This window comes from Simochromis diagramma, unplaced genomic scaffold (genome assembly GCF_900408965.1).
Source record: "Simochromis diagramma unplaced genomic scaffold, fSimDia1.1 OVJJ01000321.1, whole genome shotgun sequence".
Lineage (NCBI taxonomy): Eukaryota > Metazoa > Chordata > Actinopteri > Cichliformes > Cichlidae > Simochromis > Simochromis diagramma.
In genome coordinates, this window is record NW_024386772.1 from 11827962 (window position 1) to 11847015 (window position 19054).

General features: G+C 41.1%; 1 protein-coding gene across 2 annotated transcripts; it reads right to left on the reverse strand.

The window, feature by feature from the left end:
- Positions 1–2546: 2546 nt before the first annotated feature.
- usp36 (ubiquitin specific peptidase 36) lies at positions 2547–19039 on the reverse strand. Of its 2 annotated transcripts, none has more exons than XM_040049221.1 (20): positions 18905–19039; positions 14940–15205; positions 14564–14785; positions 13999–14109; positions 11541–11643; positions 11396–11463; positions 10694–10764; positions 10504–10586; positions 9841–9952; positions 9603–9743; positions 8982–9082; positions 8746–8884; positions 8274–8636; positions 7759–7983; positions 7171–7286; positions 6314–7009; positions 5828–6036; positions 5409–5594; positions 5197–5312; positions 2547–4729 (listed from the first exon to the last, which is right to left on the reverse strand). In XM_040049221.1, exons 2-20 carry the CDS (start codon positions 15190–15192, stop codon positions 4598–4600), a joined length of 3447 nt encoding a protein of 1148 aa, XP_039905155.1. In that variant the 5' UTR covers positions 15193–15205; positions 18905–19039; the 3' UTR covers positions 2547–4597. The 2 variants fall into 2 exon arrangements, with proteins under 2 accessions (XP_039905155.1, XP_039905146.1); XM_040049212.1 differs by having other exon boundaries at positions 5828–6039; positions 18905–19038.
- Positions 19040–19054: the final 15 nt, after the last annotated feature.

A 19054-nucleotide genomic window follows, 5' to 3' on the forward strand; every position in this document is an offset into this window, starting at 1 on the left:
GGTGCTGATGCTGCTGCTGCTTCTGCGGCTGATGAAGGCGTCTCTGTCCGGGGATGTCTCTCTCGAAGCGCCCGCAGCAACTCCGTTACCTGCCGCCCTCCTTCCCTCCCTTTCTCGTCTCTTCTCTGGCTTCGCCTCACCTCCCAGCTCTCAACTTGAAAGCAGGCGTAAGCTTACTTTTTTTTGTTTTCTTAGCTTGTTGCTTTTCTGTTTGTCCCTTCCTTTTTGCCGTTTCAGAGGTGTGTGCTGCCGATGCCTGGCTGCTCCGCTGTTATGTAGCTCTCCAGAAAAGCCGGTGCACATGCTGGCCCCTCCCATCCCAGATGTGATGTCACGCTCTAACTTAGCTTCAAGTTTACTAAATGTCCTGCTGCTAGGTTTTATAACTTGCTGCTTATTTGACGGGCCCTGTAACGTGTGCGTACAACTATTCATATAATTCATTAAATACAACGTCCAGTGAAAATATGAGAAAATTACTAAATGTAATGCGAGAAGCAAAACAGATTTAGGTGATCCTCTGTTTATTGGAGCGTTATTCAGTCTCTTTTAGCTCCCAGACGTAAATAAATCTTCCTTTTGAGCTAATGAATAGACTTCAGCTTCAACTTAGGGTTGCCTGCTCACCAGAGCAACTTCATCCCTGTTTTCCAAGAGAAAAACACAGATGGAGTAGAACAAACTCAGTAGCCGCTGCTAACGATAGTTCTTTGTGGCATAAAGTGAACACGGTGCAGAAGTGACACCTGGTGTGGTCTTCTGCTGCTGTAGCCCATCTGCTAACATGCTCTACATGTTGTGCAATTAAAGATGCTCCTCTGGAGCTAATGATCGTTATTTGAATTACTGTTGCCTTCCTATCAGCTTGAAGCAGTCCTTTTCCTCTTACTTCTTCCACTCATAAATATTTGCTGTTTTTCTGACCGTTCTCTGTGAACCTTGGACCCCTGGTCTGACCCCAACATGCCATGTTCGAAATTACTTAAATCACATTTCAATAAGGAGAGAGCTAAACATGATTTACTGAGATGAAGAAATTAGCGTATTGGGCGATTAGACACCAAATGACCCATCATGGCAGAACAGAATCCCAGCAGTGATAGGATTTAAGACAGGACCTCCACAAATGGTGGTAAAGATGAAGACTGAGGCTTGAATATAGCTGTGGCTGAGGTAACTGAAGTGGAGATGGGGAGGAGGTGGGTTGCATGAAAGAGAATCTGAAAGGGAGAATGGCAGGGAGCACGGCAGGGAGCACAGATTTAAACCATGCAAAGCCGAGGCTTTTGGCTCAAAGAAGGCAGGCGAGAATTGATTGGACTAGAGTAATGATGTCAGAAATTAGATTGACAGCATGGGAAAGCAGTAATCCTGTAAACAACAGAAAAGCAGCTGAATACACAGGAAAACAGACAGATGAGTGACTACAGATCCCTCCTTATTGAACTTACACTTAAGCTTAATTTCTGCCTCATTCTGATGCTTACCTTGTTTCTCAGCAGGTGATCTTGACCATCTCTACATGGCTAAATGCATTGGGTTACTGCTATGTGATTATATGCTGTTGGCATTAAGAAGCTGCTGAACCACCCAAAACACTCTACTGCAGCAACATTACCTTTGCCACACATATTCACACAGCACTTTATTCTGTACTTGCATGCTTCATCTACCTTGCATTTACACCTGCAGCCAACTGAGAATCACCAGTTGACATATTTTTGTAATTCAGGAGGAAACCAGAGTAATTGGACAAATCCCACCCAAGCACAGGAAGAGTATGCAAAGTCTGCTCAGGAAGCCCTAGAAATCTGGAAGGGATTGGGCATCCATAAATCCAACTGGTATCTCTCATACATCATAGCCACAGACTGGAGGTAAAAGATGGGTTGGTCTGAAATGTCAAATAAAAAAAACAAACAAAAAACTCCCCAACTTGGTAGGTCAGCAGCATCTCCCCCTATTACAAAAATAAGTGATTATACAAAAGTGAATGAGAGACTTGTGCAAACTTGATCTATCACCCACAGTAAACGTCCTGCTAATGAGATCTGGTCTCCATCTGTAGTTTTAGGACTTGTTAGGTTGTTCATCCTGTAGATTAGAGTCCTTTTCAGAGAGAAAAAAGACAAGAAAGCAGTGTATACTTTAGAGCTTTGCCTGTGGGTTACAAGTGTTTGGTTTCCCAGTCAGAGCTCACCCTAATTCGTCAGATCTGTTTAAATCAAAATTTGAACATCATGCACAATTTCTTGCAATTGCATTGAGCACCATGTTTCCTTGAAATGGTACACAAATGGTTTTGAGGTCCATTTTAAATGTAACCCAACCAGCAGCATGCTGTATTAACAAGAAAGTGCAGTAAGTGGTTCAGCTTCCATAGATAAATGCAATACAACATACATGCACCTCTTTTGGTAAGTCAGACTTTCTTAAAGAAAGAACCCTTCTTAAACAGTGATGCTCACCCTATTTGTGCTGTTTACCCACATACCATTTGTAGATTTGGAAAAAGCAGAGGAAGACAAAGAAAAAAAACCCTACAATCAGCTCACAAAAGTCACAACTTTATTGCACCTTTTCAGTTAGCTATTACGAGGTAAGAGCTACTTTCATTATGAAAGCTCTCTTCTCTGGTCAGAAAAGGTGGTGCAAAATATGGAACCATCAATGCAAACATGTGGACTGTCCATTCACGCCAGTAAATGTTCATCTGCCAGTCTGCCAGTCCACTTCACAGCTGTCCTTTGGAAATGACACTGCCCCTCTTGTACTGTACACATTACAGTGACATAAGGAAGGACTTGCATGAAAAACAAATGTCTCTCTTACACACAACTGAACAAACACACTTGTAGATAAATTCTCAACACCCACCGACTACTCTGAGTATTTAGTAGCACAGTAAAGATCTTCTTTAAATTACATATTTATAACATTAAAACCTATGCTTTTTATAGCCAATTCAAGGCAACATCTCTAGAATGAAAAGAAATGCGTGGGTAAATCTTTACAGCGTTGTCGGGGTGGGGGAAACACTGGTAGCACAAGATGGACTGTACAATCTACACTGGCAAAGCATTTGTTTATTTAACTTTAGTTTCTCTACACATCTGTGCCCAAACTGGTGCAAGATGATTAGATGGATTCCACACCTGATATATTTTGTATAAAACAGTTGTTTATAGGATGTACAGGATGCAACGAGGCGGCCTAGGTCCAGGGATGACTCCTACATGAAATGGGGTCTGATCAAGGGTGGAGATGGGAATACAGGAGGTTCTGGGTTCCTGAGTCTCAGCCCAGTTTCTAGACGGCGAGCATGACTGTCAGAAAATTGCATAGAGGTATAAGATACAAGGGGACAAGAAGATCTCATCATGTAGTTATCGCATCATAACACAGTGCCAGAAGTATAAAATGTAACCCTTTAATTGCAGTATAGTGGTGAAGGACCCATTGTGGAGTTTTTTTCCTTCTTTACAGAAAACAAAAACATGTTTCCAAACTGAGCTTCTCTAAATGAAGAACTGATGAGATGAGCTACATAGTTGGATAGCTGCACAGTAGAAAATTAACTGCGCCAACGAGAGTTCCTCCAGAAACGCCGGCCTCTACGACGCACACAACGATTGCACCGAGCTGTAAGAAAACAATAACTCATGAATAAAAAATAAAACTAACAGCATCCGATGCGTTTCCTACATATCGATGACATCGCCCGAGCATTCCTTTGTATTATTAATGTATTGACATTAAAGCTGAACTTGGTAAGGAAGGGAAAAATCACGTGTGTAACAAGAACTGCGCAACTACAAACGACCCTTCATTTAAAATGGGTTTTGAACCAGTTTAGGCATGCGTAATGAGGAAACGGTGGCTATTTTAAACCTCAATTTTACCAACAATATGCAGGCAAAACTCGGTCCTTAAAAAGAAGCAGTGTGGTACAGACACTAGAGTACAAAATAAAATCCCAACTTATGAGAAAAAAATAATAATAACATAAAAATATTTAAGAAATCTAAAACAAGAATAATGAATGAGTCCAGCTTTGTTATTTGACATAGAATAATTTCATTTTTTGTTAAAAAGGTCACTTTTTTTGCTCAGATTGCGTTTTCAGCGCAGTTTTCAGCGAGGCCAATGAGTCACAGCCTACCTTTCACAATTACGGTAAAGCTTTTTGTATTTCACGGTAGCACATTTTCAGGGAAATAATCGGGGCTCAAAGGACACAAATCTAGCGCGATATTGACGTGATGTTCGTGATGTAAGGATTTTCAATTAAATACTGAATGCATAGAAAACTTTAAGCTGCTCATGGCGGCATCTAAAGGGGAGATAGTGAAATTCAGCTGTCTGCTGAAAACAATATTTCACATTGGTTAGTTTAAAAGTTGTGTTGGCAGACTGCTGATGCAGTAATGTGTACTGCTTTTGGCACATATCTTATTCTTGAATATGGGGGATTAAACAAACAAAAGACAGAAGAAAAAAGAGAGAGAGAGGGAGAGATTGGGTAAATGAGTTTGGTAAGAAAAGTATTTTCTGTCTCAATTTCAAGTCAGCAAGACTTCAGCAGCAATCTGGACTCTCAGCGTCGGACTCCAAAAACTCTCTTCCCTCCGGGTGTTACAGACCACTTGTTCCGCCTGTCCTGAATCTTCTGGAACATGCTGCTGGCCCCTCTCCACTTCTCTCTTTTATACTGCTTTACTTTCTTCACCTGTTAACAAGTAGAAAAGGGGACAAATTAAAATTAAATAATTGCATATCGTCTCGGAGAAGTATTTTAGTTGTTAATAATCAAAATACCAAACAGGAAAGCAGGGTAAAAACTGGCCATCATAGAGAGAAATAGGGGCGCTGTGTTGTTTAATAACAGAGATTACAACAACACATTTTTAGACAATCTTTCCAGGGATCGTGCTTGATTGCACAATATACATGCAAAGTGTAACAAGTAACTGTTTAGGTCCCAAGAGCAACAACGTGTCTGGTTAGTGGCACTAAATTTGCCTGTGAAATGACAAATGTAACTTTGACCTCGTGCACGTTTTGAGTGAAGACCCATTAGGTGATCACTGTGTGCAAGTTTCACTGAAATCCAACCAACTCTAATGCAGCAGTACAGATTCTTGTGAACTGAACAGACAGACAATGACTTTTTTCATGTTGCATTTCACCCCTCACCTTTCCCCTGTCGAAGTCTTCATCCCACTCGTCGATCACAGTGTCACACCTGGCATCGCGGGCATCTTCAATGGCATCTCTGCTGACAGCAGAGACCTCACCATCCCAACTGAGGACTAGTGAAGACAAGACATTGACACCCTTTAGGGTCTTTAAAAACACATTTTCTTTAAAATTGCATTTAAAAACACAAATATGACTCTGCATCTCACCATTGGCTCCGTAGGCTTTATCCGAAGCGTTCCTGAGCAGCTCTTCTACCACACTACTCGTCTTTTTCCCATCCCAAGCTACGGGTGCGGCGCGGGTCGAGCCATCTGATGTACTTCCATCAGCCGCTGGTGCCACGCTGCGCTTGTAGCCGTCCTTCACTTGGCTGTCCCACACTACCACTGTGGCTGGGAATTGAGAAAAAAACAAAACAAAACAAAAATCACAGAACTGTGATTAAATCTGACATTCTCAAAATGCAATGAGTCACACTCTGCACAAAAGTAGAATAACTGGTCACTCCACAGAAAGGCTGAAAGGCTGCAGAGGTGCAAAGTGATTTTGTCAAATGGCTCCAATCAAAATTTTACATTGACACTCCACGGGTAATCGATGTAATGTTAAGTTCTCGCTCACACACCTGTGCTTTCTTTGTTTATTCTGTCCTTCTCCATCGTTTTCTTTTTGTACGGGGGCTCCGATGCTTCAGTCTCAGCATCAGGACAATGCTTGCTCTCCTCCCACTGTCGCATCTCTTCTTTTAGCCCCTTCTTCACTTTTAATTTCTTTTTTACTTTTAATAAATCTCCTGTATCTTTCTGGCTCCCTGTGGGCTTCATCTCAGAACTGCTTCTGGGGAAAAAGCAGATGAGAGATCGAGGTAATGAAAGGCATATAGCAGAAGCAACTACTTTGTCTCACTCTTAAACCCTTAAGGGTGAGGAGATCAAATATTTAATGAAAAAGAAAATCTTATTTCAAGTCCTTTATGAAGATATGAATAATGATAAAACATTTAGAAAAGTTCTTGATTCCTAGAGTCAAGCCAGTAATGTAGACTTTCTGAGAGCTTTACACAAAAACTCAACTTGAGGTGAAGAACAAACATAACCAGACTCGAACCAACCTTTCTGTTGTAGAGCGTGCAGACGCTGTATCCTGCAGAGCGTCTCCTGACTGACCCACATTATCTTTCTTTTTCTTCTTTTTCTTCTTCTTCAAAACACAATCCGTTTCCTGCTTTTTCCGGTTTGACTCACACTGCGATGGAGTTGTAGCGGATAACTGAGGCTTTTTCTTAGACTCTTCTGCACTGGACTGAGGGGTCAGGCTCCACATGCCACTCTGACACCAGTCCTCCTCCTGGCTTGACGTGTCCAAATGAGACGAGACACACGCCCGCTCCTTCGCCTTCTCTCCGTCTTCGTCCAGCCGCTTTCGCTTCTTCTTTTTCCTCTTGCACCTCTTCTCGCCATCGGACTCTGCTGCAGTGCACTGTGTCTGTGGAGCTGGGGATGTGACTGGCTCTGGGACGCTCTCCACCTCAGAATGCCGCCGCTTCTTCTTCTTCTTTTTGTGTTTGACATTTTGAGCGGGAGGGTCGTCAAGGTCTGGTTCTTGAACCACTGAGTTGAGCTTGTTGGAAGACTTGGGACTCTTTGGGCCTGGACAGTGAAGACCGTTTGTTTTAGGAGGAAGGCTCACGCTTGGCTTTTGCAGTGTGGAGAAAAGGGACTGTTTCTGAGGACTCTGCAGTTTGAAGGATCCAGTTGAATGGGCTAAAGGTGATGATTGGACTTTACATGAATGGAATGGATCAGCTCTGGAAAAGAAATACGGATCGTCTTTGTTTTTGGGTGTCAAAATTTGAATGGATACACTCACATTAAGAGTATACTGACCCCCTAAGTGGCAGAGGACTGTACAACTCAACCATGCCTAGTGTGAGTATTCGCAATACGAAACAGGTTTCCATATACATACCTGTGAGTGGGAGTGGGTGAGGCAAGGGTGAGGGAGTTAAGTTGATTTTGATGCATGGGGTCACTGGACGGCAAACGGGGCAGAACATCAATGCTGTTCGGACTCCGGCTGCGAGCCTGCAGTTATCGACATAAATAAAAACTTGGTGGTCTAAAGAAAATAGCCATGAGTGTGACAAAAATAAGGAAGAGAGTAAATAAAGGAAAAAAACAGGGTGATTAAAAGGATGATGGGGGGGGGGGGGGGGGGGGGGTGGAGAGAGGAAAACAAAGTGGAAAGGGTATGGCAGAGAAGAATTAGAAATGATTAGGAAAAAAGAACAAACTAAAGGAAAAGAAGACAAACTTTAAACAAGTGCTAACATGTGGTTGATTAGACGGTACACTGGAGAAATAAGACATTACATAAAAGGCATAAAACGTAGCACAACACCACTCTTTAACTTGCCTGAATAAAAAAAGACTAATTGAAATCAACGGTGCAATTTGTGACAGCAGGTGTGGCGTTACACGACAGGAAGCAGAATTATTATGAGTTTGTAGTAAGACAGGAAGTGAGGCAACTGCTGTGGATGGGGATGACGTTCACCTTCTTGGCCGACAGGGCAAGCTTCTTGGCAGGTGGAGGTGACATGGTGCTGGTGGCTTCAGATGTGATGTTGCCGAGAGCCGGGGGTTTAATTTTTGCCGTCTTCTGCTCCTCTGTGCTCTGAGAGCGCTCCACGCTCCTTGCTGGAGACGCCAGGCCGCTGGAGCCTTTCCGAGGAGTGGAGGGAGTCTCTCCTACTGGTGCACTTTTGGGACCAACGGAGTCCTGGTCCAGAGAGAGAAAACCACAGGTGGCGGTTATGCTTTTGTGAAGCTGCAGATCTGATCTTTTACATCAAACATGGCTTCTGAAATGTGAGAGAATCCTTCTTTTCATGCTACTGTAGACTGAATCTCTGTAGGAAAGCATGTTTCCCTAAAGAAATGCCACTGCTTTTCACAGCACTCAAATATTTTGAGTATTTTTATTACCTGATGATCAAAATTAAAAATCCCTGTCAAGATTTCACCCTTAATGTAACATTTGTATTCATGCTTGTTGACTTTATACCGTACCTTTGACTCAGTGGTGTCAGCAGAGGAGGAGTCAGACAAAGACTTAAATGAGGTAGACGCTGCCATGCCTCTGCCTTCTCCACCTTGTTTTTTATCTCCCTCCGTTCTGCTGACCCCGTTGTTGGAAGGGGTCGGAGTGCTGCTGCGGGATGGCAGCTGGCTCTGCGGAGAGGGCTTCTTCACCTTCTTGAAAGGTTCCTCTATAACTGCGGGTCCACCCGGCAGCTTTGGCAGACCGTTGGAAGAGGATGTCCAGTTGGACAGTCGGGGCTGTGGCTGAGTGCTCACACCGTTCCTGGAAATGGGCAAACCCAAACCACCGTCCATCGACTGGATCTTGCGCAGCTGGGCTGGCTCAAGTTTCTATCAAGAAAACATGGACTTTTCTTACATTTTTTATCCAGAATGTTAAAAGCTAGAAAGTTTAACACATACATTTACTATTTTACAAAAAGCCAAATATTTCTTATACCTTTTTCACCTGTGGGGAAGAGAGAGGCCCGTTCAAGTTGGACCTCTTTATCTGTTCCGATGGTGCCGTATTCTTCCCGGAATACAACATCCCCTGCTTGGTGGTCTGCCCATCTGCATTTTTCTTGGTTTCAGGTATCCTTTAACACACAAACACAGACTCTAGTTTGTTGGACTGCACATCCAGGAGGTACAGACATCTTTTTTGATCTCTTGCATCACTCGCTACCGTCTCACCTCAAGTAGAAAAGCACATAAGCCTGCTGGTTCAAGACCACTTTGATGTTACTTGAGTGCACCATTGAATCATTCATTTGGTACCATTGTCCATTGCTTGCCTGTGAGGATAAAAGAGAGAAGAAACATAAAATAAAGCCATTTTCCCTGTAATGATAACTAAAGCTCTCAAATCTTAATCACTAGTTTAGCTGTGAAAGGGATTTATTTACTTTTAGCTTTTAAAAAGGAACTGAGAGAAACCAATGTGACCCTGACTTTTGGTGAAGATCGATATTTGGCAAAAACTGGCAGCTATCTGTGTAAATGTGTTGTACTGGTATATTCTATGGATACAGCTTGTTATCCAGGTCTGCTATGGTAAGCTATTAAAAATCCACTCTCTTGTCCACATATAGTCACTTCTGACTCCAAAAAACTGACGTATTAATGGGAAAGTTTCACAACAAGCTTTCACAAACAGTGTAGAAAAGGAACTATAAATTCAGATCGCTGACACCTAATTTGTCACCTTTCCCGATCGGAATCCACAAGACGGAGTGGAAGGATTTTTAAAGCCAATTTTCCTTCACGTTGCTGTCACACGCACACTAAAAAGATTGTTTATCTATACTGTCTTGCCTTCACGTAGCAGTAGTAGTGTCCAGCATGACAACTGTAGCCTGAATGCACCAGAACAGCATAGAGGCCGTACATGACAGGATCGCCTGAGCTCTGAGACATGTAAGGGCGGATGTTTAGAAATTCTGGGTAACCAACATCCTGAAAAAGAAGAAGAAAATGACAGAAAGGTGTGAGATATATAGAGGAATGAGGCAGTTTTGCTAAAAATCAGTCCGTGTCGTGAAAATTCTTTAACCTTTGTTATTTTTCCACCGCTGAAGTTTGCAAACCTCTTCAGTGAAAGGGTGAGTACGTTGGATGTTCGATGCACTGTGAAGCGCTTGGTGGCCGGCACTTTCTTTTTGCACCTGAAGAAGACGAAAAAAAAAAAATTATGACGACACTCTTTAATCTTTTTTAATTTTAAGACCTTTTCCCCAAAAATTTTAAGATTTACACTCACCACTGACTTTGTTAGATACACTTGTTCAACTGCTTAATGTAAACATCTAGTCAGCCATTCACATGGTAACGACTAAATGCATTTAGGTACGTACACATGGTCACAACGACCTGCTGAAGTTGAAACTGTGCATCAGAATGGAGAAGAAAGGTGATTTAAATTACTTTGAACGTGGTTTGGCCCGTCTGCCATCAACAACCAGTCTATTTCGGAAACTACTGAGCTACTGCAGTTATACTGATCTGCATCACGGATGTGCTACCAACAAATCTGCAGCTGTGTGATGCCATCATGTCAATATGGCCCAAGAGGCACCTTGCTGAATACGTGCCACAAAGAATCAAAGCAGCTCTGAAGCCAAAATGGGGTCCAACCCAGTACTAACAAGGTGTACCTAATGAAGTGTCTGGTGAAAGTATTTTGAATCATTTCTGACTACATGAGAGGGGAACTTACTTGGCACACATGTAGGCATTCTCTCCACTTAAAACATCTGGTTTAACAAACAGTTCCAAGGCTCGCACTATGTTTGCTGCTTGCTAAAACAACACAACAGAAATTACGTTACCAAACTTTCCAAAGACAGAAACATGAACATTTCCATGAAAATAAATGTTATACAATAAGGAGATATCGTGCAACATACCCGAATCTCAACGGCGATATCCAGGTAAGGATCGTACGTATCTGAGACACTTTTACAAATAGAGCATTTTACTGAAAGGCAAAAAAAAACAAGTCTCACTCTTCTGACAGTACTTGTAAGTAAAATCTGTTGAAGCTGCAGCAACCTCAGTTCAATTTCCTGTAAACATGAAACTGTCAGGCACCTCAAACAACCTCATCTGACTATTAGAGCAAACTTTAAGGGGAAATTCCTTTTACAATTTAACTCGTTTCTATTTTTCCATTATAGAACAAGCGAAACTCTTGAACCCACACAAAAGAGAGCCCTAAAATTACATGAGCTGCTCCTTAATCTCTCACTTTCAATATGAAAGTTAATCATAATGAATGTCTCTTTTAATAAGATTTAAATTAGTATTATTAATAAGATTTAAATTCAATTTAAATTAGAATATTTGAGCAGTGGGTTCTTAAGTAAAACACAGAGATTGTCAAAATTTAACTATTCAATACAGTTTCTTTTTCTAAAAAATAAATAAATAAAATAATTACACAGGATACCTGCATCTTAAGCCAAGGTAAGAGACACATATATGACACCTCTCTGTTTTCCATGCATGACTAAAAAGATTATATTAGCCTAATTTAGTATATTGAGTATTAACCTGCATCAAACCATTAAGACTTAATCTGAGCTGCGTGTTTATTCATCAGTCAATACCTCTTGACCTGAGGTAACCTCCAAAGATCTGGTGAACCAGTGTCGTGGCCTGGGTCTGCCTGTCAAGCCTAAAAACACAAAGACAAAAGTTAGTCATGTAATGACTAATGAGTAAACAAATATCATAAGAAGCTTAAACCCTTACTTCGGATAGCCATTGAGACAGGCTTTCTGCATGGCATCGATGGTGTACCGCAAAAATTCATGGGCGTCCTCTTGACTACCAAAGCGAAAATGTCTTGCAATTTCTGTGGACGACAAAGAGCCCGTCAGATTTCATGCTTTACCAGAGTTACATTTTTCCTCTAGCCTCGCACTTACTGAGACAGGGAGGCTCAGAGAAAGGCGTCTCTCACTTTCCAACTTGTCAATAATGTTCCTTGTATTTGATAAAATGTTGATGAACTGCAATGACCCACAGGCTCATTAAAGAAATAGATCAACCACTGACTACCCAGATTATCTGACTGAGGTCACAGACATTTGTTACATATCGTGATTTCTGACAATAAGTGAGAGCAAAGCAAGAAACAGAGGTTCATTAAAAATAAAAAAAACCTAACAAAAAATTCATTTCTTATTTATAACATGACAGCTTATCACTTATGGCCTGATAGACACCAAAGTAAACCATTAAAGGTCACAAATTGAAGTAATATTTTTATTGTTAAATAACAGAAAAGTTATTGTTTTCCATAATTTTCTACAGAAATGTTTTTATTTATACACAAACAAAATGTAAAAACTGAATTTTGCTGTTAATTCAAAGATTTTTTCTATTATTTTTTTTTTATTTTTGTTGTTGTTTTAATTACACGTCAAAGATCAGGAAGGAGTTGACAAGTGCTTTTAATGTTTACAACTTTATTTCTTATAGACAAAGTCTAACAGCAATGCTTTTTACTTTGATTTACTACAGCAGCATTTCTTCACAATGCAGAAACATGAAGACTTAAGGAGAACACATCAGGTTTTTTTTAAATGGTCATTAGGTGATTGACCGATTTGTCTGACCCACTGAGATTTAACTGAACTGGCCCACAACGTAAAATTAGGTTGACATCCCCTCTCTATAGTCTTCATAACAAGAATAAGTGATTATAGTCATTTAACTATTAAAATATGACACGGCACATGTGCACACTTATAAAGTGAATGGCTAGTACAGATAGTAGTGATGTACAACAATCACTGAGCTGATTCATCGGCTCTCTCTCGGCACTCAAAGGAAATACATGCATGTCGAGGTAATATGATAAATACCACTCCTTTTATAGGCTGGCACTATACTCTTCCTACACTGGCAAACTGGACAGTACAAAACTCTAGCAGTCCTTTGTTTCTTCCTTTAGAAACTAGCACCTCCTGTCCTTTTTGTGTCCAGTCTCTTTAGCTACACTCCAGCCATCCAAGTTGTCATTTTCCCCAGACAGGTTAACAGTCACACTTTTTTGTAACTATTATAGAAACAGGTTAGGTCAGCACATTCATTTCAAACAGTGGGCTGGCTGTTTCACTGTAACTACATAAAGGTCCTTTATCAGGAAATACAGTACACCCTGCAGCCAATCAAACTAGATCTTTCACCCAGACCATGGCATAATGACCCAATAAACATGTTATGGTTACAGAGCGGTGTCTAATCTGCAGTAAGAGTCTCATAGTAGAGATAATGTACCCTACTGTTATTTCCTAATGGAAAACTGGATGAGCTAATAGAATGTGGTCATCAACATATTCCCAGCATAGCACCCCTGCACATTCACAACAATGAGTCACCCGAGAGTGGGGAAAAAGGAATATAATACATCAAGCACTAATGATCTATTCCAGGCACTTCCAGGAGAGGAGAGAGGCAACATCTTGAAGACATTAAAGCTGTGGGCATTAAGACTGGTGTGTCGTGTTTTTATTTTGTTTGTGAAACCTCAGCTGTGAGATCTGGTGGCAGTTCAGGAATCGGCAGCAGTAAGCTCTTTTGTTTTTGTGCAGTGATATGGCACTGTATTAATGGGCTTTAGAGTTGGATTAGAAATACCGAGGTTGATATTTCAATGTGTGCATTTAAACTGTTCCAGCATTAGCGGCACATTTTAAGCTACAGAGGAGGCCACTAGCTAAATCAATGTATAAAAAACCTGAACACACATACAGCGCATCCTGAGCTCTGATGGGGGGGGGGGAGAAAGCAGGTGGCCTGTACATTTTTGTGCTAAAGCCCGCAGTCACAAGGAGACAGAAAGGGCATTGGGAAAGGAGGGAGGCAGAGAAAATGAGGCACAGGAGGTGGAGACATGATTGCAGCAGCACATAAGGAGGAAGCAGCCAGGTAGGGAGGGGACTAGGGTGCAATGAAACTACAGCACAGTAACTCACCGTGTCAGGGCACTACTCACACCTCATCGCTACTGTCTACGTGGGATTCATTCACTAACTGCAGTCTCACTGCTCCACTTCTATACTGCAGTTACTGCCCATTGTTGTCATACGGGACACTGTTGCAACACATTACCCTTGAGAGTAGCCAACCAATAAATGTGACGTCTGAGATAAACCTAGAAGGCATAAACTGCTCAGGCACTGTTAAAGGAGGGCGATCTTACTTTTTAAGTCTCTGATGAAGGAGACGGGCTTAATGGCGTTGCCTGTGTTGGCGAAGGCTTGGATGATATGGTTCTGCATTACACAGATCATACAGAAGCCTGACTGGTGACCTGAACAACAAAGAGGAAGAGGAGTTACACATAACATAAAAGTATAAGCAGGTGTTAGCATTAAATACAAAAACAATACCTTTAACTCAAATTTAAGGGGTTAAAAGGCATTCCACAAACCAGCTGCTGATATTACAATATGTTAATCTTTTATATAGAGTCTGTTTGAATGAGATGATCAAAACGAGTAAAAAAAAAAAACAAAACAAAAAACGCTCCACATAATAAATGTCTTGATGCATGCACAATCATCCAGGTAAGGAAATCCCTGGATGATTGGGAGCTCAAAATAAACTAGCTGAACCAAATTAAGCTACACTTCTTGTTTTTCCTTCTTCAGGCACACGCAGGGATATAGGCCAGGTAAAAGTAATTCCCCAAACTGTGTGAGAAACTGTTAGTGTTTAAAAAAAAAAAAAAGAAAATAAGTAAATGGGATAGTAAATCTACTCACAGACACGGCTGTGCTCCTTTGAGAGTAAGTAGTTGGCAAGTGGCGGCGTGTAGGTGAGACACTGCACTGTGGAATTGAGGAAGCAGGTGTTTCCAAGGTTATGGAGGCCGGCTCCCACCCTGTACACACGCTCCCACTTAAGGGTGATCTTGTTCCCCGGAAAGAGCATCTTCTGCGGAGCAGGGATCCCATCGCTCTGGCCCCCGACCACATTCTCTAAGACTAAAGAAGGGGTGCAGGCAATTTTGTGACATTAGCCGAGGACAGAACGCCAGAACTGAGCTTTCAGGGTAAGCATCAAAGAACAAAAGGTCAAACATGGAAAATGTCAGGCCATCAAATTCTGCTCAATTTTCAGTTCATTTTGAGAGCTTACCTTGCCTCTTAATTTGAGCAGGCTCTGCAGCTTTCTGTGCTGTAGCACCCTCAGTCCTAGGATTGAGGATCACATACTTGTTCTTTAGGCTGTCAAGCTGATAGGAGAACCCCTTGGTGGCAGGCTCAAACTCTATTTTCTGCAAAAGGACCTTCTTGGCAGAAGAGGCCAATAGCTTGTTGAGGTCACCCTCATCGCCTGTGTCCTTTCGGCCAGGTTTTAAAGCCTCCTTGAGTTTATCCACTATCGGCATTGTTGGAACATCACTGTGGGGACAAACAGATTGGGTATCAGCATCACTTCTCAAGACTGCACAAAAAAATAAATAAATAAAAATGTACCATTTCAATGATATCAATGACATCCCATCCTTTTTTTAATATCTGCAAAAAACGCTCACACAAAAGTACTTTGTTTCAGAGTTAAACATGAGCAAAATTAAACCTGCAAATACAAGTTAAATTGCTCTCATAGCTAATAAATTAAGCCCGTTTGTTTGCCCTCCAGTGGGTACCTCTCTAGGCACATTTTCTGACATCACCTTACAAGAGAGATAAGGACTGAGTGCTTCCAGCTGGGTCTTGGCAGCTGTCCCTGCAGTTATGCAAGGCATCAGATGTAACATAGGGTGGGGGAGTGTATGGGATAGGAGAGGGAGAGCATTTATGCTTACACATAAGGTGTGAGCAGCTGTTGTTAACTGCCAAATTACATTTATACAACCAATACGAGTCACATTTTGACCTAATCAAATTTTTTGTCATCCTCTCGACTCCAGTGAGTGCATAATCAGTAAAACTGTAGCTCCTTAAATTTTGTCACAACAGTGAGAGATCTACAGTAACAAGTAATAACAGTAAACCTAAAAGTGTTTTCCATGTACTGTTTCTACACATAAAAAGCAGCTTAATGTACACAAAGACCATTTTAGTGTTGAGAACTGCTGCTTTACACCAGGCAGCTGTAAAGGAGCTCTGATTCAGGCTGCTGAACTAAACAGCTGATGAAGGGTGTTAGTCGATCAAGTTGACTGGCCGGCTGACTGCAGCGGGAAGAAATGAGGAGATCAAAGTCCAAAGGAAAGAGTGACACATTGTTTACACAGCTGATCATTGCAGTTAACAGAGAGCAACTCCAAACTACGGGAGCATTAGAGGGTCGGAGAGTAGGTGACCTGCAATCCCCCGAGTAACACATTCAACTATCAATCGCTGAACCTGTGACTTACTTTTTAAACTTACGAGTAAGCTATTATTACACAGCATAGCAAAGCAATATTTTGATGGTGAGTGTGTAAAACATTCAATCTTCTCTCAGTTTACCCATACAAATGATACCGTCCCCCCCAGATAAAGACAACAAAACATCTAAGGAAAAACAAAAACAAACAGAAGCGAAGGCTACATCGTAGAGACAATACAGCACTACGACTTACTCATCAGAGTAGGCAGTGACGTCATGAAGAGGGAAGGAGGGCCGAACATGCATTGTATGCACAAGGGCATGCTGACCTTCACGTGCTGCTGATACTGATACAACTAAGAAGCACAGAGCCCACAGGGAGAGGGAGCTAACTGCAGTGATGCAACCGTCCAAACAGGCAGCTCTGCTGATGCGCTGACCAAAACACGGATGTTTAATCCGATTGTGTCACATTACTGATAACACAGAAACTTTCTGACTGCTGTTTGGGATATGCTGGTTGCATAACTAACAAATGATGCTATTTAAGAGATGGGTCATTTTAAGGTGAGTGAAGGTTTTCACAAACAGTGATAATCTGGGAATAATTACTTACACCGATGCTTAATTTGAAAAAAAAAAAAAAAATCGATTAAATCCAAAAATAAAACAAATACAATTCCTCGTCTTGTCAACTCAAGCTTACATCAAGCATAAAATTACACTGGTAAAGCTTTTTAATGTTAAGAGTACTTCAGATATCTTAAAGCCAACTTTAATAAGTTTCCACTTTATGTGGTAATTTATGTTAGCATGGCTTTGTTTTCTGTTCAGTTTTCCATCGATGCCCTTTGCCTTTTTCGTTGTACATGTACCATGACAATAAAGGGCTATTCCATTCAATGAAGGAAGGGATGTACACAGGCAGACAGTCATTAAGCATAAGGTCTGGTTAAGCCATTGTGCCTATGTAATCAATATGTAGTGCAATGTCAAACTAAACAATACGACTTAAAGCCTATTTACAGGGGTTTAAAAACTTATAACCTGGTTGTTTCCAATTTTAAAAGGTAATCCTCACACTGATATGAAAATATTTCATTCAATTTGTAGGAACACAACTGATATTGAACTTAAATTTAGATGTTTAGAAAACTGACTCGTAAAGGATAGATTGACTCCATATTGCACAGTGAAAGTTCGGAGAACCTCAGTTTGATCCTGAGAGTTCCTTCTGGGATTGCATCACGAAGGGCATCCTGTGTAAACATGCGGCGCGATCCTTTCCGAATAAGTGAGCAACCAAAACTAGCTTTTACTTTTGTAGGATATATTACAGCTGAATTAGTTTATTAAGTGCTTTTATGGACAGTCAATAGCAGATTATGTTAGCTACTAATATTTAAACAAAGAATTAAAAAAAAAATAAAAAAATAAAAAAATGTAGAGACAGTGGGATTACTTTCAAGTACCCTCCAGTGAATACTTGCATTACCCAATACTGACTCTTTATTTGCATTTCGTAAACTATGTATACATAGATCGTGCACATATCCTGCCTAAACTACTGCTGGATGCAGGTGACTTCAAGGGCTATCAAAAATGTTGAATTATGACACAAAACAAACTATCAGAACATTTTAAAAAAATGATTCTTTTTGAATATATAGGAGGCATATATATATATATAGAGAGAGAGGCAATATATCATTAAAAAAGGGCATTTATTTACAAGGGGTCACCACAGCGGGTAGCTTTACATGTTTTATTTATTTATTGTCTTGTTGAGCCACAGAAGCTTTGGATAATTAACATTACTTACTCAGCATAATTTATCCCTGAAATAATTCATTCTCAACTACTACTCAAACGACAGAGGAAAAAAAATCCATAAACTATTAAAACAAAACACCAGAATATGAAAACATGCTTTCAGCCCTCACCTTCTCCCATATCTGTTCTAAGTCACCCACCACCACTAGAGGAGCATTGGGTCAAACCCACTGCAACACCACATGGTGCTTCCCACAGGCAAGAATTGCTCTAAAAAAAAAATCTGCCATCCTATGTGTTTTTAAAACTGAGGGTTCAGATCACTCTTAAAGAACTTGCTGCAAAGGTTTGTCTAATGACACCAAAAAAAAAAACCAAAACTGGACTACTCCAAGTTTAATATATAGATCTACAAAAAGCTACTCACTCGCTTCAACACACTCCCACAAGCACACACTCAAAGTGTAGAGATTTCACTTCTTAAATCCCACAGCTTATTGTTTTAACCTGCTTATAAATCTACCTGGACGCATAATTTAAGCTATTTTGAGGTCTTATTTTTTCTAAATGTCATTAAGAGCTCCATGAAGTAGCCGGTGTAGCTGCTCACCTACTGGTCCCACCACTATGGGCCAATCACCAAAGCTTGAATGCTAGTTTGCTTATCTACAGCCGCAGCTAATCTCGCCCTGAACCGTTTAAAATGTATACAGGAAGCGTCGCTAAATATCGCAACTGCTCGATATTTAATCGTTTATCTGTCCCTGCTGTCGACTGATTCGTGTTCTGCTATTTAATCGTTTAACAGTGGAGCAACGCGGTTAGCAGTCAAGCTAACTTAACGTGGCGAAAGCCAGCCTCCCTCAGTGCTGCAATGTGGTTAGCATCCCAGCACCCAGGTAGCTAACAAACCTCCCTAACCGCCACATCTCGCCTCTTAGCCCAACGACAGCACCATGTAAACAAGCAGCGAACAGATATTACACGAATACGCCTTTCCGTTCACTTACCTTTCACTCAACGGCACAAAATAATTTAAACTAGAAGCCTCTGCTTCCTCAGATGAAGCTCTTCAATCTAGTATTTTCGCCCATGCTGCATTATGAGAGGGCGATAGAAAAAAAATGACTGACAGGAACCACGGACCAATCAGAGCACAG

Excerpts from the sequence above, each read along its gene's own strand:
- usp36 (XM_040049212.1), bottom strand. The coding sequence starts at position 15,192 with ATGCCGATAGTGGATAAACTCAAGGAGGCTTTAAAACCTGGCCGAAAG. Across the intron at positions 10,765-11,395 it reads AGGTTACCTCAGGTCAAGAG|TAAAATGCTCTATTTGTAAA; the intron begins GTATTGACTGAT and ends TTTGCCTTTCAG. Across the intron at positions 9,083-9,602 it reads ACTACTACTGCTACGTGAAG|GCAAGCAATGGACAATGGTA; the intron begins GCAAGACAGTAT and ends TTATCCTCACAG.